The 18,992-nt window shown below is 48.1% G+C and overlaps 1 protein-coding gene across 1 annotated transcript in view; it reads left to right on the forward strand.

Moving 5' to 3' along the window:
• Positions 1-18,992, forward strand: part of LOC115091748 (zinc finger protein 420-like) — a 91,487-nt gene that overhangs the window by 60,983 nt on the left and 11,512 nt on the right. Inside the window, exons 9-10 of the mRNA XM_029601926.1 lie at positions 10,307-10,853; positions 11,781-11,903. Of these exons, the coding sequence (XP_029457786.1) occupies positions 10,307-10,853; positions 11,781-11,796 (563 nt within the window). The 3' untranslated portion in view covers positions 11,797-11,903. The remainder of the gene's footprint in view (positions 1-10,306; positions 10,854-11,780; positions 11,904-18,992) is intronic.

Here is an 18,992-nt window from a genome sequence, read left to right on the forward strand (position 1 = left end):
TGAAGACCAGAACTGTGAAAGACTTCAAAGGGGCGTGGGATAAACACTGCGGATCCATAAAGTCAAGAGGCCGCCAATGAAGAGTGGGTGACTCGCCAGAATGATGGCTACTGCCTGGAGACAATACCCTTATTCAATAAACGTACACATGCTTACTGTGACTCCAACATCGCTCTAAGCTTCAACAGCAAGAGGAAATGGAAAAAAGGATTTGCACTCACAAAGAGGGGAGTAGCTGGCTTGTTACGGCGGTTACTACCCCAAACCAAATATGCCTGATACTTCACTTTCAATGCATATACAGCATAGCTCTCTGCTTCAATGACAGGGGAGAAGAATAACTGATACTTCACACATCCAGCAGAGCTCTCTGCTACAACGGCAAGGGAGAAGAAAAAGGGTTCGCACTCAAAAAGCGGGGAGTAGCTGGCTTGTTACGGCGGTTACTACCCCAAACCAAATGTGCCTGATACTTCACTTTCCATGCATATCCAGCATGGTTCTCTGCTTCATCGGCATGGGAGAAAGACTGATACATCACGCATTTCCAGCATAGCTCTCTGCTTCAACGGCAGGGGAAAAAAAAAACAAAAACAAAAAACTGATGCTTCACGCATATCCTGCATAGCTTCAACGACAGGGGTGAAGAAAAAAAGGATTCGCAATCACAAAGCGAGGAGTAGCTGGCTTGTTACGGCGGTTACTACCCCAAACCAAATAAGCCTGATACTTACTTATTTATTTATTTATTTATTTATTTAGCATTTTTCTATACCGACTTTCCAATAACAGAATTACTGATCAATTCGGTTTACATTTTAAACAATAACAACAACGACAAGTAAATGTCTTACAATGAACAGGTCGAATTAACTTGGATTAAGATATATGGGGGTAATAACATAATTAACATGTACGGAGCCTAATATAGGCTAGAGGTTGGGTTTTGATAATAGACTGCCAAAGATCATGTGATTTCTAGAGAGGATCTATATAGTTCTCTAGCGTGTTACCACTGAGGGGATATTGGCAGGGATATTTCGCAGGTTGATGTTATGGGAAGGCTTGGTTGAATAACCAAGTCTTGAGTCTTTTTTTAAATGTAGTGGAGCATTGCACTGATCTGAGCTCTGATGGGAGAGTGTTCCAGAGTTTAGGCCCAGCTGTGGAGAAAGCTCTTTTACTTAATGCTGACTTCATCGGTGGAATTTGAAGGTTGTTTTTGTAGGCTTGTCTCACTGGTCTGGAAGATGTGTGGAGTTGGAGAGGGAATGTGAGCTCGAGTGGTGCCAGGTTGTGTATTGCCTTGTGGGTTACTGAGAGCACTTTGAATAGTATTCTGAATTTGACGGGAAGCCAGTGTAGGCTTTTTAAGATGGGTGAGATGTGGTCTCTTTTGTTGGACTTGGTTAAGATCCTCGCTGCAGCGTTCTGCAGCATCTGTAGCGGTTTTATGGCGTTGGCAGGGAGACCCAGTAAAAGTACTTCACTTTCAATGCATATCCAGCATGGCTCTCTGCTTCAACGGCAGGGGAGAAGAAAAAAAAAAACAAAAACCAACAAGGGCTGTACAACATAGTCTAGGTAAAACAAATAAGCATGGGTGTAGCTTGCTTATTGCGGCGGTTACTACCCCTAACTAATCAAGCTAGATATTTCACTTGGATGCAGCTCCATCACTGCTATCTACATTAAAGGTGGGGGAGGAAGGGAAACAGAACCAAGAGCTAAGAGAAACAGATAAGTATGAGAGAGAAAATGTGTGAAGCTTGCTGGGCAGACTGGATGGGCCATTCGGTCTTCTTCTGCCGTCATTTCTATGTTTCTATGTTTCTATGATCTCTGCAGTGGGAATTAGCGCCCACAGTCTGGCATGGCTGAGGGCCTCAGATCTCAGGCTAGAGGTACAGGAACCACATGCTGGCATGCCATGCACTGGAGAGAATCTCTTTGAGGATAGGGTGAAGGATGCTGTGGCCCAACTCTGGGACAATCATGAAACCTTTCAACAACTCTCCGCCAGCACTCTGACCCATACTCCTCATTCAGGAGGCCATCGAGTCTGCGGCCCAGGAAATCTTTCTTTTGCCAAAGGAAGTACTATCCTCCGCCTCCTCGATCTTGACATCAGAGCTCCCATGACCGTTCCAGGCAGCAGAGAGCTCCCAAGACCCAGACAGCTCCCAACCCCCAGCCAACTCTTCAGTCAACTCCAGGGACGGAATTTTAGCTGGGCTGTAGGGAGTGTAAGCCAGTTGCCCGTACCCAGGATGATGGACCCTCTGGTTGGGGGCAGGCTGCAGTTCTTTGCAAACGGGAGGCCCAGTGTAATCTTAGACCAGTGGGTTTTGTCCATCATCTGCCAGGGGTACCAATTAAATCTATTGCGTGTCCTTCTAAATTGCCCTCTGTGCCCATTTTGGGGGGCCAGTAGCGCATCAGGAGGTACTGCTAATGGAGCTCTCCTCCCTCTTAACAGCCAGAGTGGTCGAGCCTATCCCACCAGGGCAAAGAGGGCAGGGATTTTACTCCAGGTATTTCCTGATTCCAAAGAAAACAGGGTGACTCCATCCCACCCTAGACCTGAAGGCCTTGAACAATTTTCTAAGAAAAGAAAAGTGCAAGATGGCTTCTCTGGGCACCTTGATCCCTCTTTTGCAAAAAAGGGCACTGGCTATGCTCCCTCGACCTAAAGAATGCCCATTTTGAGGTCTTCCATGGTTACAGAAAATATCTCGGATTTGTGGTGGGAAAAAATCAATTCCAGTACCGGGTGTTGCCATTCGGGCTTGCGTCTGTCCCACTGGTCTTCACAAAATGCCTGGTCATGGTGGCAGCACACCACCGCAGACTGGGAGTGCATGTTTTCCCATATCTGGACGATTGACTGGTTAAGAACATGTCTCAGGCAGGGGCAGCTGGTCCATTCGCTTGACCATTTGGGTGTTGGAGTCACTAGGGTTCATTCTCTACCCAAAGTCCCATCTCAGTCCGTCACCTCAGTTGGACTTCATTGGAGCCCTGCTAAACACAGCTCAAGCCAGGGCCTTTCTACTGCGCCAGAGGGCCATTGCTCTGGCGACTGTTACAACATAAGTGCAACAGAGTCAGCAGGTATGAGCCTGGCACATGTTGAGACTGTTGGGGCACATGGCTGTGACCGTCCATGTCACTCCCTTGGCATGCTTACATATGTGCAGAGCCCAATGGACTCTGAGGTCACAGTGGCACCAGGCCACTCAGAGACTCCAGGATTGCATCCGGGTCACCCTGACTCTCAGAGACTCCTTGTCCTGGTGGTGGGTACTCTCTAATCTGGAATGGGGAATTTCCTTTCGAAGTCTCCCTACTCAAATTGTGCTTTCCCTGGGGTTGGAAGCTCATGTAGATGGGCTTGGCATCCAAGGGAATACATCTGGACTGCGCTTCTAAGATGGTATTTTTTTTTAACAAAGTCCTGTTGCCGACAGCAATCTGTAATGATCTGTCACTCAGATATAATATAAGCCATTTTAGAGGTTGTCCAATAAATTCCCAATGTCTTGAGATGGTGGATGAGAATATTATGATTGATTTTATTGGACAGCCAACAGGACTGATAAATAGTCCTGACCACTGTCAAAACCCGGCAAAACAATATTGCAAATAGATAATAACAAAATCTCACTACTGCTATGCTTCCTGAACCCGAATTGATTTGGAAACAGCAACGAATTTTCCCCTAGAAAATCAGAGAGCTGAGATAGAACTAGATTTTCAATTAACTTGGCTACAATTGAAAGAGAAGAAATTGGCCAGTAGCCGCTTAATATATGAGGATGGAGGGTGCCATTCTTCAATACAGGTCTAACAGTAGCTCTTTCAGTTGCCCTGGGCAAATGACCCTCTTTAAACAACAAATTAACTATAGAAAGTAACGAAGTGCAATCACCTCTCCTAACGGCTTTTAACAAACTAACTGATATGGGGTTCAATCTACTGGGAACAAGATTCATTTTAGCAATTCTCTGTTCAACTTCCAAAATGGAAGTTGAATCAAACTCATCTCATCATGAGGCTGAAACATTACACAGTTCCTCCAGGTTCACATCAATTGTTGGTAACGTATCCATTTTTTCATTAAATAAATTAGGAAACATCTTGCATGTAAGAAAACTGTTATGGGCTAGATCCGAGTATGCATTTGCACTAAGAACCTAAGAACATAAGAACTTGCCATGCTGGGTCAGACCAAGGGTCCATCAAGCCCAGCATCCTGTTTCCAACAGAGGCCAAACCAGGCCACAAGAACCTGGCAATTTCCCAAACACCAAGAAGATCCCATGCTACTGATGCAATTAAAAGCAGGGGCTATTCCCTAAGTAAACTTGATTAATAGCCGTTAATTGGCTTCTCCTCCAAGAACTTATCCAAACCTTTTTTGAACCCAGCTACACCAATTGCACTAACCACATCCTCTGGCAACAAATTCCAGCTTTTTTACTGTATTAAATAAAGCACAGCTATTGAACCCTGCAGCATAAATTTTCATTGTATAAAACTCTCTTCTACTGTTGTTGATCGCTAGCCTATATTTATGGAGAGTAATCCTATAGTTTTCTAAATTAGCTATGGATTTGTCTCTTTGCCAGGTCTTTTCTTTTAAAATCGTCATTGTACCAGCATGGTTCCTAGTAAAAGTAAGAGTCTTCACGGGAGCTAAACTATCAATAATATCAGAATTGATATTATTCCATAAATCAATGGCATGATCACAATCAACAAATTCTGCAACTGCAATTTATCAGTAAACTATTTTTTCAGGTCCTCAGTATCAACATTTCCTCTCTTATCAATTTGAAATATTCCAGATTCACGAAGGAATTTATCCAATCTTAATTTGGCCTTGAAAGAGATCATACAATAGTCCAACCATGGAACAGAAGTAAGATAAATTCACTTTTTATTGATAGCATAATCCTGATTTGAGACAACTAAATTGAGCCTGTGTCCAGCTTTATGTGTAGAGCCAGAGATAACTTGTGAAAGTCCCAAAGCTCAATACGAGTGTCCATTTTATCCTGCTTCAGGTTGATTTCACCCAATTTACATGCACAGTATACACGCACAATAGCAAGGGGCGAAATCGGCCTGGAGCATGTATACTGTGCATGCATATTAGGTGTCCAGAAATCGGCCTGGAGCATGTATACTGTGCATGCATATTAGGTGTCCAGAATTTTTTTTTTTTTTTTTTTACATCAAACTTTTATTCTTAAACACCACAAGCGGTAGATTTAAGTATCATAACTATACTAAGTAGGAGGAACCACAGAGGACAGTATTTTTTAATCTATAATGAGCTCTTGACTCGTGGACTGACTCAATCAAGTTCCAGGATTGGAATTAATTTTGCCAAGTTAAAAAGTGTGCATTGGGTGCCAATGATTTCCTGCATCGGGGGGTAATAGCTAATAGCCTCATCTACATGGAATTTACATGTGATGAGTGCTATTGGCGTTGTATTTGGGCACATGTTTTGGATGTGCTAATCTCCTTATTGCAGCGGGTGCTAGTTTAGAACGTCCAAAACGTGCATCCAACCGGGTGTAAACCTGGGTGCTAGGCTGGGCGCACGTTATTGCATCAGCATCCGATGCAATAAAATGTCACAGAAGGTTTTCAGCTTGGGCTGATGTACTTGGTTTTGTTTCCTTGCTTAGCTGGCAGAAATCATGATGCATGCTACAGTCTTGAGTTTTCTTAATCTTTTTTTTTTAGCAAGGTTTGTGATGGTGCCACCTGCATGACTGAGACATCACACAGTAACCCTAGTGGCAGATTCAGTGGCTGCTCGCATCCTTCGGCATCCTAGCTCATGTTCAGAGAGTGTTCCGGCGATCCTAGATTTGGGGTTCTCATTTGGCCTGAGATTACAGTGGACAGCTCTCTGTTCCTATTTCTGGTTAGCTTTCTGTGCCTCTTGCTGATTTCTTCTCTGGTTATCCGATTGCAGCAGGAGATAAGTGACGTGTGTAGCCCGGCACTGAGCTTCGGGGAGTTCTTATTGCTTTATCTCTTGCTCCATGGCATTGGAGATGGGGGCGTTGCCTTTACTCGAACTGTGGGGTTCTGATCTTTCTCCTCCCCAACTATGAAGATTAGATAGGATGGAGGTACAGAGGAAGGGCTAGGGGCAGAGATGGTTGGAAGTTGCCTGGGGATGAACAGGGAAGGTGAGCACGGTGGGTGAGCAAAGACTTGAGGGAGTGTCTAGGAGGAGCAGAAGATTGTTGGTTGCGTGTACAGTAAGATTGGTGAGTTAGAATGTGTGGCATTATATGAAGATATAGACATAGGCATTTCAGAGATGTGGTGGAAGGAGGATAACCAGTGGGACACTGTGATACCAAGGTATAAATTATATTGATGTGACAGGTCAGATCAAATTGGTGGAAGGATGGCACCATATGTAAAAGATGGAATAGAGTCTAGCATGATAAAACTCCTGCAGGATACTAAATGTAGTGTGGAATCTTTATGGATAGAAATCCCATGTGTGATGGGTCAGAGTATAGCAGCAGGTATATACTACCAGCCAACTGGCCAAAATGAAGAAACAGGCTGTAAAATGCTAGCTGAAATTAAAAAAAAAAAATTTCCCAACACAATAATGAGAGATTTCAATTACCTCAGTTTTGACTGGGTCAATGTCTCATTGGGACATGCTGGAGAGATTAAGTTTTTAGATGCCATAAATGACTGTTCATGGAGTGGCTGAGCCTAAAACCGACAGAAGGAGCAGCTACTTTAGATCTAGTCCTCGGTGAAACACATGACGTGGTATGAAAGGTTACTGTGGTGGCGCCACTAAGCATTAGTGATCATAAGGCAATAAAAATTCTACAGTAACATATAACTTTAAAAGGGATTCTGTGATAGAATAAGGAAATTAGAAAAAGCTAAAAGGAGCGGTTGCAAGGTTAAAAGTTTGTATGAGGCATGGGTATTGTCTAAAAATACTATTTTGGAAGCCCAGATAAAATATATTCCATGCATTAAAAAAAGTCAGAGGAAGATCAGACAACTGCCAGCATGATTTACTGGTGAGATAAATGAGGCAGTTAAAGCTAAAAGGGCATTGTTCAAAAAATGGAAAGCAGATACAAATGATGAAAATAGGCAAGAGCTTAAGCACTGGCAAGTTAGGTGTAAAACTGTAGTTAGACAGGCCAAGAGAAACTTTGAGAAAAAGCTTGCCAGTGAGGCAAAAAATAATAATAAAAACATTTTCAAGTACATTTGAAGTAAAAATCCTGTGAGGGAGTCAATTCAGCTGTTAGATGACTGAGGGCAAAAGGAATGCTCAGGGAGGCCAAAGAAATAGCAGAAAAACTGAATGAATCCTTCCCCTTTGAGAACCATGTTGGAAACATCCCCCTACATAAATCATTCTTTAAAGCTGGAGATTCTGAGCAACTAAAAGAAATATCTGTGACAAAGGGAGGATGTAATAGATCAGATTGACAAACTGAAAAAGTAACAAATCCCCGGGTCCAGAGGGTATCCACCCTAGAGTTCTAAAAGAACCAAACGTGAAATTGCTATCCTGTTTCTACTAATGTGTAACATATTTAAAACAACCACGATTTTTGAAGATTGGAAGGTGGCTAATGTGATGCCAGTTTTTTGTTTTTTTTGTAATTTAAGTTTTATTAGCGAGAGAACAGCAAAAATACAAAACCAACAGTCATCTGCATGGAAAGTACATTAATATCATGTACAAAAATATTTATTTTATTTATTTATTTATTTTAAGTTTTTCTATACCGGCATTCGCGATAAATATCGCATCATGTCGGTTTACAATTAACAAGTAGATAGGGAACAAAAAGGCAATAAATGACATTGATCTAAGTAATAATAATAAAATAATAGTAATGGTAGTAAAAAACATTAAACAAGAGAAGGCTAAGGAATGCAGTTACAATAAAACAAGGGAGTAATATAACTTGGATCAGAGAAAAGAAGCAGGGGTTTAAATATAGATAACAATATGCCAGTCAATGTGCTTATAGCGTTGAAGAATTGCCCTTATGAGGTAGGGATATTAATTACTATGATTAAGGCAAAGTCTGAGCGAATAGGTAATAATGGAGTAGGTTCAGTTTAGTTCAGGAAAGGCTTTCATGAATAGCCACGTTTTAAGTCTTTTCCTAAAGGTAGGAAGGCAGGGTTCCTGTCGCAAATCTGGTGGGATGGAGTTCCACAGTGTTGGTCCTGCAGTGGAGAAAGCCCTGTCTCTGGTGGTTATGTGCCTCATGGATTTGGATATAAATACAATATGGATTTGGATATAAATACAATATAAATACAAATACAATATAAATACAATATAAATACAAATACAATATAAATACAAATACAATATAAATACAATATATATAAATACAATATAAATACAAATACAATATAAATACAATAAATATAAATACAATATATATAAATACAATATAAATACAAATACAATATAAATACAATATATATAAATACAATATAAATACAAATACAATAGATTTGGATATAAATACAATAAAGACATTGAACAGACTCTCTGCGTTTTTCAATGATTTGCCCCCCCCCCTTCCCTCCCTCCCACCATCCCCTTACCCTCCCCCCTACATCCCGTGGGATCTCACAGAGAAGGAGAAGACAATAAAGAAAAACTAAACACCAACACAAATCATAACTGCTTCTGTTGTTGTCGCCATGTGAAGTAGAGAGTCCAAGTACGCTGGAATGCCCCAAGTTGCTGTCGCCTATGCGCCGTGATCTTACTAAAGGTACAAACCTTGGCCACACGAGCCTGAATCTGTACCAAGGTAGGTGCCCCCCTTGCTTTCCAATGCAACGCAACCTCACATCGAGCAGAAGTGACCACTAATCTAATAAAGCGTTGTAGTGCGTGGTCAAACTGAGGATGTGATGCCAGTTTTTAAATCCGGAAAACTATAGACCACTGAGCTTGATGTCGGTGGCAGGCAAAATGGCAGAAGCCATTCTTAAAAGCAGAATTTCTGCCCATAGAGAGAGACATGGCCTAATGGGGAATAATCAGCATGGTTTTAGCACAGGGAAAGTCCTTCTTTACCAGTCTTTTAGGTAAATAAAGGTTGAGCTGGTTGACTAAAGAAAGCCATTGCTATTCCCAGAGGGAGCACCGGGAGTTAGATCTGCTGGGTACTTGCGACCTGTCAGAAACAGGACACTGGGTTTGATGGACCTTGGTTGGCCCCCGCATGGCACTTCTTATGTTCTTATGGTGCATGAGCTCGGAGAGGGGGGGTGACTGTAAGTAATGGAAACGGGCCTGCCAAGGAGAGAGGAATCTATGATGGAAAGAAAGAAGCAAAATTAGGAAACTCTGGTGAGCAAAAAAGACACAAGGGACACGATTTCTAAGTGCATTTCCTGGCTCGCTCAGTATTTGCACAGGACCTCGTGTCGCATGCTAACGCCTGGATTCCAGTTAGCGAGGGAGCCCCTGCCTTCGTACCCCTCTGCCTCCTGTGCTTGTTCACTTGACCCCTGTGTTGGGTTCCCATTTTTCTGACACGACCTCTGTGACAGAGCGATGCTGCTTGCCCGTCGTGCTTCCAGTAAAATGGCCGACAGCCGCTGAGCAAGGCGATTGGTTGGGACAGCATCACGTGGCCGCGTTTGGCAATGCTTTCATTGTGAGCACTGGCCAACGGTGAGGCAGAGTGGGCAGTGCCTGATGACTTCATACTGAAATGCAGAAAGGGGGGGGGTGTGTGTGTGTGCTGGCAGGTGGACGTCGAAGGTGTCCTATCGCGTCCCTGGACCATGAAGCCGCAAGCCCAGCGCAGCTCCTCGGACTGCCCCCACAGAAGCTTTGCACCGCCCAGTCACCTCCAAGACCGTATCTGGTCTGCTTGCTGGTTTCTGCTCCTTCACTGCTGAGGGAAACTTGCCTCCGAGGCTCTGAATGTGTTCTTCCTGTAGGCGATGCAGTGAGAGTTTCTCAGGGGTGGGGGACAGCTCAATCCTGCCTTTTCTGCTCTCCCTCCACAGTAAAATGAATGTGTGCGGTCCCTTAAACCGAGCAGAAATGAGCTGGGAGCCCCAGAGCGGCCACAAAACAGACTTTAGCAGGAGGGGTCAGTCTGACCTATAAGCGGGTGACAGAGTGCATTAGACTTTGCTAAGCACCAGGGAGCCGATGGCTGCAGATGAATGGAAGCTTCCAGAGGGTTTGCACAGGGCATAACCACCTGATGCATTTTTTTTCTCTTTCCTAACCCAGCAAACAAAGGTCCGGATTTCCAAACGCTGACCACCAAGCTTGGGGATAACTGCCCCGGGGAGCTTGGGACCCAGGGGACGGCGTCGGGAGGAGCCCACGTTCCCGAGGGACCCCAGCAGGCGAAGCCTGAGGGGCAGGCGGACTGCAAGGAGCAGATATCCCTGAACGGAGAGGGCCCGAGCGTGGCAGGGGAGGGAAAGCGGCAGCCGCGACTCTACCCGTGCACGGACTGCGAGAAGAGTTTTCTGGCGCGGCGCCGACCTGGTCAAGCACCAGAGGAGCCACAGGGGGGAGCGGCCCTACGTCTGCAAGAGCTGCGGGAAGGGCTTCCGGCGCCACACCTCCCTCATCATCCACGAGAGGATCCACACGGGGGAGCGGCCCTACCAGTGCGCCACCTGCGGCAAGAACTTCATCCAGCGCCAGCACCTCACCACGCACGTGAAGACCCACACCGGGGAGAGGCCCTTCCCCTGCGGCCAGTGCGGGAAGAGCTTCAGGTGGAGGTCCGAGCTGGCGAAGCACCAGCGCATTCACGCCGGGGAGGGTAACGTCCGCGGAGAGGCGCGCGCGGGACCCTCAGCCCTGCCGCAGGGCCGTACAGGTCCTGAACTCTCATGCGCCACAAATAGAACCGGACTCCTGGGACCCCCCCCCCCGGGGAATATTCATCAGATTCCTTCCCATGTTTGGGCTCTCACCAAAGCAAATGATGCCCCATACTTACTGCCCCATACTTACTGCCCCAAAGCATCTGGAAGAACTGAACCAGAGCTTCCATAGCCCCCCCTGAGATTGGGGGCTGCAGTCACAGCTCCTGTAACCCCCTCCCTTTCTGCCCCTAAGATTAGTAGGGGAGGGGGACTCCTAGCTCCTGTAACCCCCTCCCTTTCACCCCTAAGATTAGTAGGGGAGGGGGAGTCCCAGCTCCTGTAACCCCCTCCCTTTCACCCCTAAGATTAGTAGGGGAGGGGGAGTCCTAGCTCCTGTAACCCCCTCCCTTTCACCCCTAAGATTAGTAGGGGAGGGGGAGTCCTAGCTCCTGTAACCCCCTCCCTTTCACCCCTAAGATTAGTAGGGGAGGGGGAGTCCTAGCTCCTGTAACCCCCTCCCTTTCACCCCTAAGATTAGTAGGGGAGGGGGAGTCCTAGCTCCTGTAACCCCCTCCCTTTCACCCCTAAGATTAGTAGGGGAGGGGGAGTCCTAGCTCCTGTAACCCCCTCCCTTTCACCCCTAAGATTAGTAGGGGAGGGGGAGTCCTAGCTCCTGTAACCCCCTCCCTTTCACCCCTAAGATTAGTAGGGGAGGGGGAGTCCTAGCTCCTGTAACCCCCCTGTCTTGCTGAGATTGGGGGCTGCAGTCATTCTCACCCTCTCCTGCTGCAATGGGGGGGGGGGGTGGGTGCAGGGGTTGCAGTTCCTGGGGTGCATTGGGGACAGGAGGTGCTGAGTGTGGACGACTTTCTCGTTTCAGGCCCCAGTAACCTTTGAGGACGTTGCTGTCTATTTCTCAGATGAATGGAAGGAGTTGGAGGAATGGCAGAAGGAACTTTATCGGAACATGATGAAGGAGAATTCGGAGACCTCCATTTCCCTAGGTAAATTCTTGTGTCCGTCCTCTAACATCCCCCACTGCTCCCTGACTCACATTCCTGTGTCTGGTTCCTGTGGAGGACATGCGTGTGTCTGGCCTGTAACGTCCCCTGCTGCTCCCTGACTCACATTCCTGTGGAGGACATGCGTGTGTCTGGCCTGTAACTTCCCCTGCTGCCCCTGACTCACATTCCTGTGGAGGACATGCGTGTGTCTGGCCTGTAACTTCCCCCACTGCTCCCTGACTCACATTCCTGTGTCTGGTTCCTGTGGAGGACATGCGTGTGTCTGGCCTGTAACCTCCCCTGCTGCTCCCTGACTCACATTCCTGTGTCTGGTTCCTCTGGAGGACATGCGTGTGTCTGGCCTGTAACCTCCCCTGCTGCTCCCTGACTCACATTCCTGTGTCTGGTTCCTCTGGAGGACATGCGTGTGTCTGGCCTGTAACTTCCCCTGCTGCCCCTGACTCACATTCCCGTGCCTGGTTCCTGTGGAGGACATGCGTGTGTCTGGCCTGTAACGTCCCCTGCTGCTCCCTGACTCACATTCCTGTGCCTGGTTCCTTTGGAGGACATGCGTGTGTCTGGCCTGTAACTTCCCCCACTGCTCCCTGACTCACATTCCTGTGCCTGGTTCCTGTGGAGGACATGCGTGTGTCTGGCCTGTAACCTCCCCTGCTGCTCCCTGACTCACATTCCTGTGTCTGGTTCCTCTGGAGGACATGCGTGTGTCTGGCCTGTAACCTCCCCTGCTGCTCCCTGACTCACATTCCTGTGGAGGACATGCGTGTGTCTAGCCTGTAACGTCCCCTGCTGCTCCCTGACTCACATTCCTGTGTCTGGTTCCTGTGGAGGACATGCGTGTGTCTGGCCTGTAACCTCCCCTGCTGCTCCCTGACTCACATTCCTGTGTCTGGTTCCTGTGGAGGACATGCGTGTGTCTGGCCTGTAACCTCCCCTGCTGCTCCCTGACTCACATTCCTGTGCCTGGTTCCTGTGGAGGACATGCGTGTGTCTGGCCTGTAACCTCCCCTGCTGCTCCCTGACTCACATTCCTGTGTCTGGTTCCTGTGGAGGACATGCGTGTGTCTGGCCTGTAACCTCCCCTGCTGCTCCCTGACTCACATTCCTGTGTCTGGTTCCTGTGGAGGACATGCGTGTGTCTGGCCTGTAACGTCCCCTGCTGCTCCCTGACTCACATTCCTGTGTCTGGTTCCTGTGGAGGACATGCGTGTGTCTGGCCTGTAACCTCCCCTGCTGCTCCCTGACTCACATTCCTGTGCCTGGTTCCTGTGGAGGACATGTGTGTGTCTGGCCTGTAACCTCCCCTGCTGCTCCCTGACTCACATTCCCGTGCCTGGTTCCTGTGGCGGACATGCGTGTGTCTGGCCTGTAACGTCCCCTGCTGCTCCCTGACTCACATTCCTGTGCCTGGTTCCTGTGGAGGACATGCGTGTGTCTGGCCTCTAACTTCCCCTGCTGCCCCTGACTCACATTCCTGTGTCTGGTTCCTGTGGAGGATATGCGTGTGTCTAGCCTGTAACTTCCCCTGCTGCCCCAGACTCACATTCCTGTGTCTGGTTCCTGTGGAGGACATGCGTGTGTCTGGCCTGTAACTTCCCCTGCTGCTCCCTGACTCACATTCTCATGCCTGGTTCCTGTGGAGGACATGCGTGTGTCTGGCCTGTAACTTCCCCTGCTGCTCCCTGACTCACATTCCTGTGTCTGGTTCCTGTGGAGGACATGTGTGTGTCTGGCCTGTAAGCCCCTGACTCACATTCCTGTGCGGGGTTCCTGTGGAGGACATGCGTGTGTCTGGCCTGTAACTTCCCCTCCTGCTCCCTGCCTCACATTCCTGTGCCTGGTTCCTGTGGAGGACATGTGTGTGTCTGGCCTGTAAGCCCCTGACTCACATTCCTGTGCCTGGTTCCTGTGGAGGACATGCGTGTTTCTGGCCTGTAACTTCCCCTGCTGCTCCCTGACTCACATTCCTGTGTCTGGTTCCTCTGGAGGACATGCGTGTGTCTGGCCTGTAACTTCCCCTGCTGCCCCTGTCTCACATTCCCGTGCCTGGTTCCCGTGGAGGACATGCGTGTGTCTGGCCTGTAACTTCCCCTGCTGCCCCTGTCTCACATTCCCGTGCCTTGTTCCTGTGGAGGATATGCGTGTGTCTGGCCTGTAACTTCCCCTGCTGCTCCCTGACTCACATTCCTGTGCCTGGTTCCTTTGGAGGACATGCGTGTGTCTGGCCTGTAACATCCCTGCTGCTCCCTGACTCACATTCCCGTGCCTGGTTCCTGTGGAGGACATGCGTGTGACTGTCATGTAACATCCCCGCTGCTCCCTGACTCACATTCCTGTGCCTGGTTCCTTTGGAGGACATGCGTGTGACTGTCATGTAACATCCCCGCTGCTCCCTGACTCACATTCCTGTGCCTGGTTCCTGTGGAGGACATGCGTGTGTCCGTCCCCTAACATCCCCCACTGCTCCCTGACTCACATTCCTGTGCCTGGTTCCTGTGGAGGACATGCGTGTGTCTGGCCTGTAACTTCCCCCGCTGCTCCCTGACTCACATTCCTGTGCCTGGTTCCTGTGGAGGACATGCGTGTGTCTGGCCTGTAACAGGCTCCCTGACTCACATTCCTGTGCCTGGTTCCTGTGGAGGACATGCGTGTGTTTGGCCTGTAACTTCCCCCGCTGCTCCCTGACTCACATTCCTGTGTCTGGTTCCTGTGGAGGACATGCGTGTGTCTGGCCTGTAACTTCCCCCGCTGCTCCCTGACATTCCTGTGTAGGACATGCGTGTGTCTGGCCTGTAACATCCCCCGCTGCTCCCTGACTCACATTCCTGTGCCTGGTTCCTTTGGAGGACATGCGTGAGTCTGGCCTGTAACTTCCCCTGCTGCTCCCTGACTCACATTCCTGTGCCTGGTTCCTTTGGAGGACATGCGTGTGACTGTCATGTAACTTCCCCTGCTGCTCCCTGACTCACATTCCTGTGCCTGGTTCCTTTGGAGGACATGCGTGTGTCTGGCCTGTAACTTCCCCTGCTGCTCCCTGACTCACATTCCTGTGCCTGGTTCCTTTGGAGGACATGCGTGTGTCTGGCCTGTAACTTCCCCCGCTGCCCCTGACTTGATTTCCTGTGCCTGGCTCATGACCCCATGTGTGTCTCGCTGGAGCATTCCCCGTTGCCAGCTTGCTCACCTTGCCGGCCAGGCACCGTGGATGCACACGCATGTGTCAGCTGGGACAGGTGTCTGTGCATTTCTGCCCTGTCCTCTTCCTACCTCCTCGGAGGATTTCAGCCTTCGTCTCTACACAATTCATTAACTTCTCCCTTTTATTCAGAAGCCTCTCAGGTCTCTCTGTGCTCATTTTTTTTGCCTGCTCAGTGTTTTCCTGTGCACCCAAGAATTGTTAATATAAAATTCACTAAATTGCCTCACAGCTTTTTCTATGCTTTTCCCCCCTTGTGGGGAGGAGTTTACCCTAATTTTGGCTAAAGCTTAAATCTGATTGTTGGACTACTCTTCGAAATGCTTTCAGCTGCTTTCCTGCAGTGATACTAGAAATTCCATCTTTAAAAATTGTATTTGAAGCGACAAATACAATTAAAATCTTCCATTTCAGATCTTGCAGGGGATTTTTATAATTGTACATTTCCTAGCATGTAGACAGATGTACTCAGGACCCCAGTGGGTTATGCACCTCTGCCAGCAGATGGAGACGGAGCAAACTGACATCACAGTATATATATACCCCAGCAGTGACATCAGCCTGTCAGTATTCTCCGTCTCCAGCAGATGCTGGATGTGCATCTCCCTATGGGGATTGCTTCATATTTTAGAAGGAGAATTTTATAAGGAAAAATAAAAGCCCCGCTCTCCTGCGGTGATACCAAGTGGTCCCTCCGCCAGTTGAGAATCTCTGATGTGATTTCCGTGGTCCCTCAGATGAGTGCATTGGTCCGGTAGCTGATTTTCTGCTGGCGTGGACTTAGCTGATTGTACAGCTGAAAGGCAGTGGGTGCAGGAAGCTGAGCGCGGTGGTGAACGGTACATGCCCTCTTCCCCCCGCAGCCGGAGACCGTCTTTGTACTCAGCTGGGAAGGGCTGAGCTCAGGTAAGTTTAAAAAAAAAAAAAGGAATGTCAGAGACAGAAGGGTTGTGTAGGACTTCCTCCGGTCTCCTTGCTCGCTGTGCCAATCTGATGTTTGTTCTCGTTCCCGTTAGGGTTAAGGGAACGGGAGAACCTGGCGGGTTGAGTAGCCCAGGTGGGCTAGGCCCCGCTGTTAGGCTTTTACTTGTGTGCCGCGTGATAGGCCGCAATGGCATTTTTGTGCGCGTTCAGCTACCCTCTGCAGGACCGTCTGTGCGCGCAGTGCGTCCGACTGTGCGGCCAGCGTTCCCTGTGCGCTCATTATAACACGTATCAGTAGTGCATTCAGGTTTGGTACGGTGTCAGTGTGCTTAGTTTTGCGGGTGCCTAACTTTATGTGCGCATACATATTTTGCGTTTAAAAAAAAAAATTTAAGCACAAATCGGCCGGATGCACATCTTCAGTTGCCTGTTAAGCATACTGATGAATTTATGGCGCCAGTGACCAAGAAAACTTAGCGCCTTTCTCTCTGAGTTGTCTGTCAGCCTGGAGGGCTTTCTAACATGAGTCAGCGCTGCTTCGAGGCTCGGGGAGAATAATCTTCCTCTGGTTCTGCTAAGCCTGGTTCTTCCCAGCCTGATGATGGCCTGGTTAAGGATTTGCCTGACCTGGGAACTCCTGCACAAGTGCCTTCTGGTTCTGGCATGGATCCTTCTGCCTCTTCTTGGGTTGAGTTTTTTTTCAAGGATTGCAGTCCTGAACTCTGCCCAATCCTGTCAGGTCAGATGCTCGGGCGGTGGCCTCTCCCTCTTCCGCTTCTAAGTTTAAGTGCTGAAGCACACCTTGGTTAGCTGCGGGTATTCCCGACAGGTATCCGGATGGCACGGATGATGAGGCAGATCCTGATTCTCTGGAAGATGGGGAAATTCCTCCGGGACTGGAACCGTACAGGACTATGGTACGGTTCTTTCATAGCGATGAGCTGCTGGCCTTGATTTCCCAGACTTTGGAGATGCTGGGAGTGCCTGGGGCAGATTCCACGTCTGAGCCAAAGAAGAATCCCATTTTGGTTTCCTTGCGTAAAGCCTCTTGTTTTTTTCCCTGTTATGGAAGCAATTCAAGAATTGATTGATCTCGAATGGGACGCTCCGGAGGCAAATTTGAAAGGGGGTCGGACATTGAAAGGCCTGTACCCTCTGGATTCGGTGGTGAGAGAGCAACTGCATTTTCCGAAAGTGGATGCGCATATCTGTGCCATCTCTACGTAGACGACTATCCCCTTGGAGGAGGGAGGAGCGGCCTTGAAGGATGTGCATGATAGGAGAATTGAGGCCATCCTTAAGCAAGCGTTTGAAGCAGTGGCAATGACCTTGCAGATAGTTTCCTGTTGCGCCCTGGTGGCTCGCTCTTGTTTGCTTCTCTCTCAGGAGATCGAAGATTCTGGAGTGACTGAGTTCCAGATCAGTTATGAAATCCGCTGCCGCCTTTTTAGCAGATGCAGGATGCAATTTGGTCCATACCTTAGCTAGAGGAGTGGCTTCGGTAATAGTGGCCAGGCGTCAGTTATAGCTGCGAAATTGGTCGGCCGACGCAACCTCCAGAGCTAATCTTACAAAATGACCTTTTAAAGGCTCGCTCTTGTGTGTGAGCGAGTTGGAGAAACTGGCTAGTAAGTGGGGCCATTCCCCGCTTCCCCGGTTGCTGGAGGATAAGAAGCAGTTGTAGCGCCCTTTGAAATGAGGCGGTGTCTCAGGGATTCCCAGCAGATTTGGCCCTACAGAAAGTCAACCTTTCAGAGGACACAGCCTCTCGGCAGGTCTCAGTCCTTTTCTCCTAGACAGCTCAAGCAAGGCACGGACTAGGGTAGCAGATCCTCTTGAGCCTCACAATGAAAGTTTGCCGACCCACACTTGGGAACAAGAGATAGGGGGATGTCACTCTCTCTTTTATCAGAGGCGGGTCGAGATCACATCGGATCAGAGGGTCCTGGAGGTGATACGAGAAGGATATGCGTTGCACTTTTATAAGTGTTCTTCAGGACGGGTTCATGTGGTCTCCTTGCCAATCCCCGCAGAAGAAGCAGGCAGTGGAATCTATGCTGTCAACAGGCCTCATTCTGAGAGCTTGGTTCCCATCCCTATATCTCAAGTAAGTACAGAGCGATATTCCATTTATTTTATTGAGCCCAAGAAGAGGGCTTCTTTCGTCCCATCCTGGATCTCAAAGGAGGCAACCGGCATTTGCGAGTGACACATTTTCGCATGGAAACCTTGTGCTCAGTGACAATGGCCGTGCAGTCGGAGGAATTTCTGACCTCCCTGGATCTGTCTGAGGCCTACCTCCTTAAGAACATAGAAATTACCATACTGGGTCAGACCAAGGGTCCATCAAGCCCAATCTCCAATCCAGGCTACAAGTACTTGGCAAGTACCCAAACATTAAATAGATCCCATGCAGTGGCTATTTCTTAAGTCAGCTTGATTAATAGCAGTTAATGGACTTCTTCTCCAAGAACATATCCAAACCCTTTTTAAACACAGCTACACTAACTGCACTAACCATATCCTCTGGCAACAAATTCCAGAGCTTAATTGTGCGTTGTGGAAAAGAATTTTCTCCAGTTAGATTTAAATGTGCTACTTGCTAACTTCATGGAGTGCCCCCTAGTCCTTCTATTATCCGAAAGTGTAAATAACTGAGTCACATCTACTGGTTCCAGACCTCTCATGATCTTAAAGACCTCTATCATATCCCCCCCTCAGCCGTCTCTTCTCCAAGCTGAACAGCCCTAACCTCTTCAGCCTTTCCTCATAGGGGAGCTGTTCCATCCCCTTTATCATTTTGGTAGCCCTTCTCCGTACCTTCTCTATTGCAATTATATCTTTTTTGAGATGCAGCAACCAGAATTGTACACAGTACTCAAGGTGCAGTCTCACCATAGACTGATACAGAGGTATTCCATTTTCTGTTTTATTCACCATTCCCTTCCTAA

This window comes from Rhinatrema bivittatum, chromosome 5 (genome assembly GCF_901001135.1).
Source record: "Rhinatrema bivittatum chromosome 5, aRhiBiv1.1, whole genome shotgun sequence".
NCBI lineage: Eukaryota > Metazoa > Chordata > Amphibia > Gymnophiona > Rhinatrematidae > Rhinatrema > Rhinatrema bivittatum.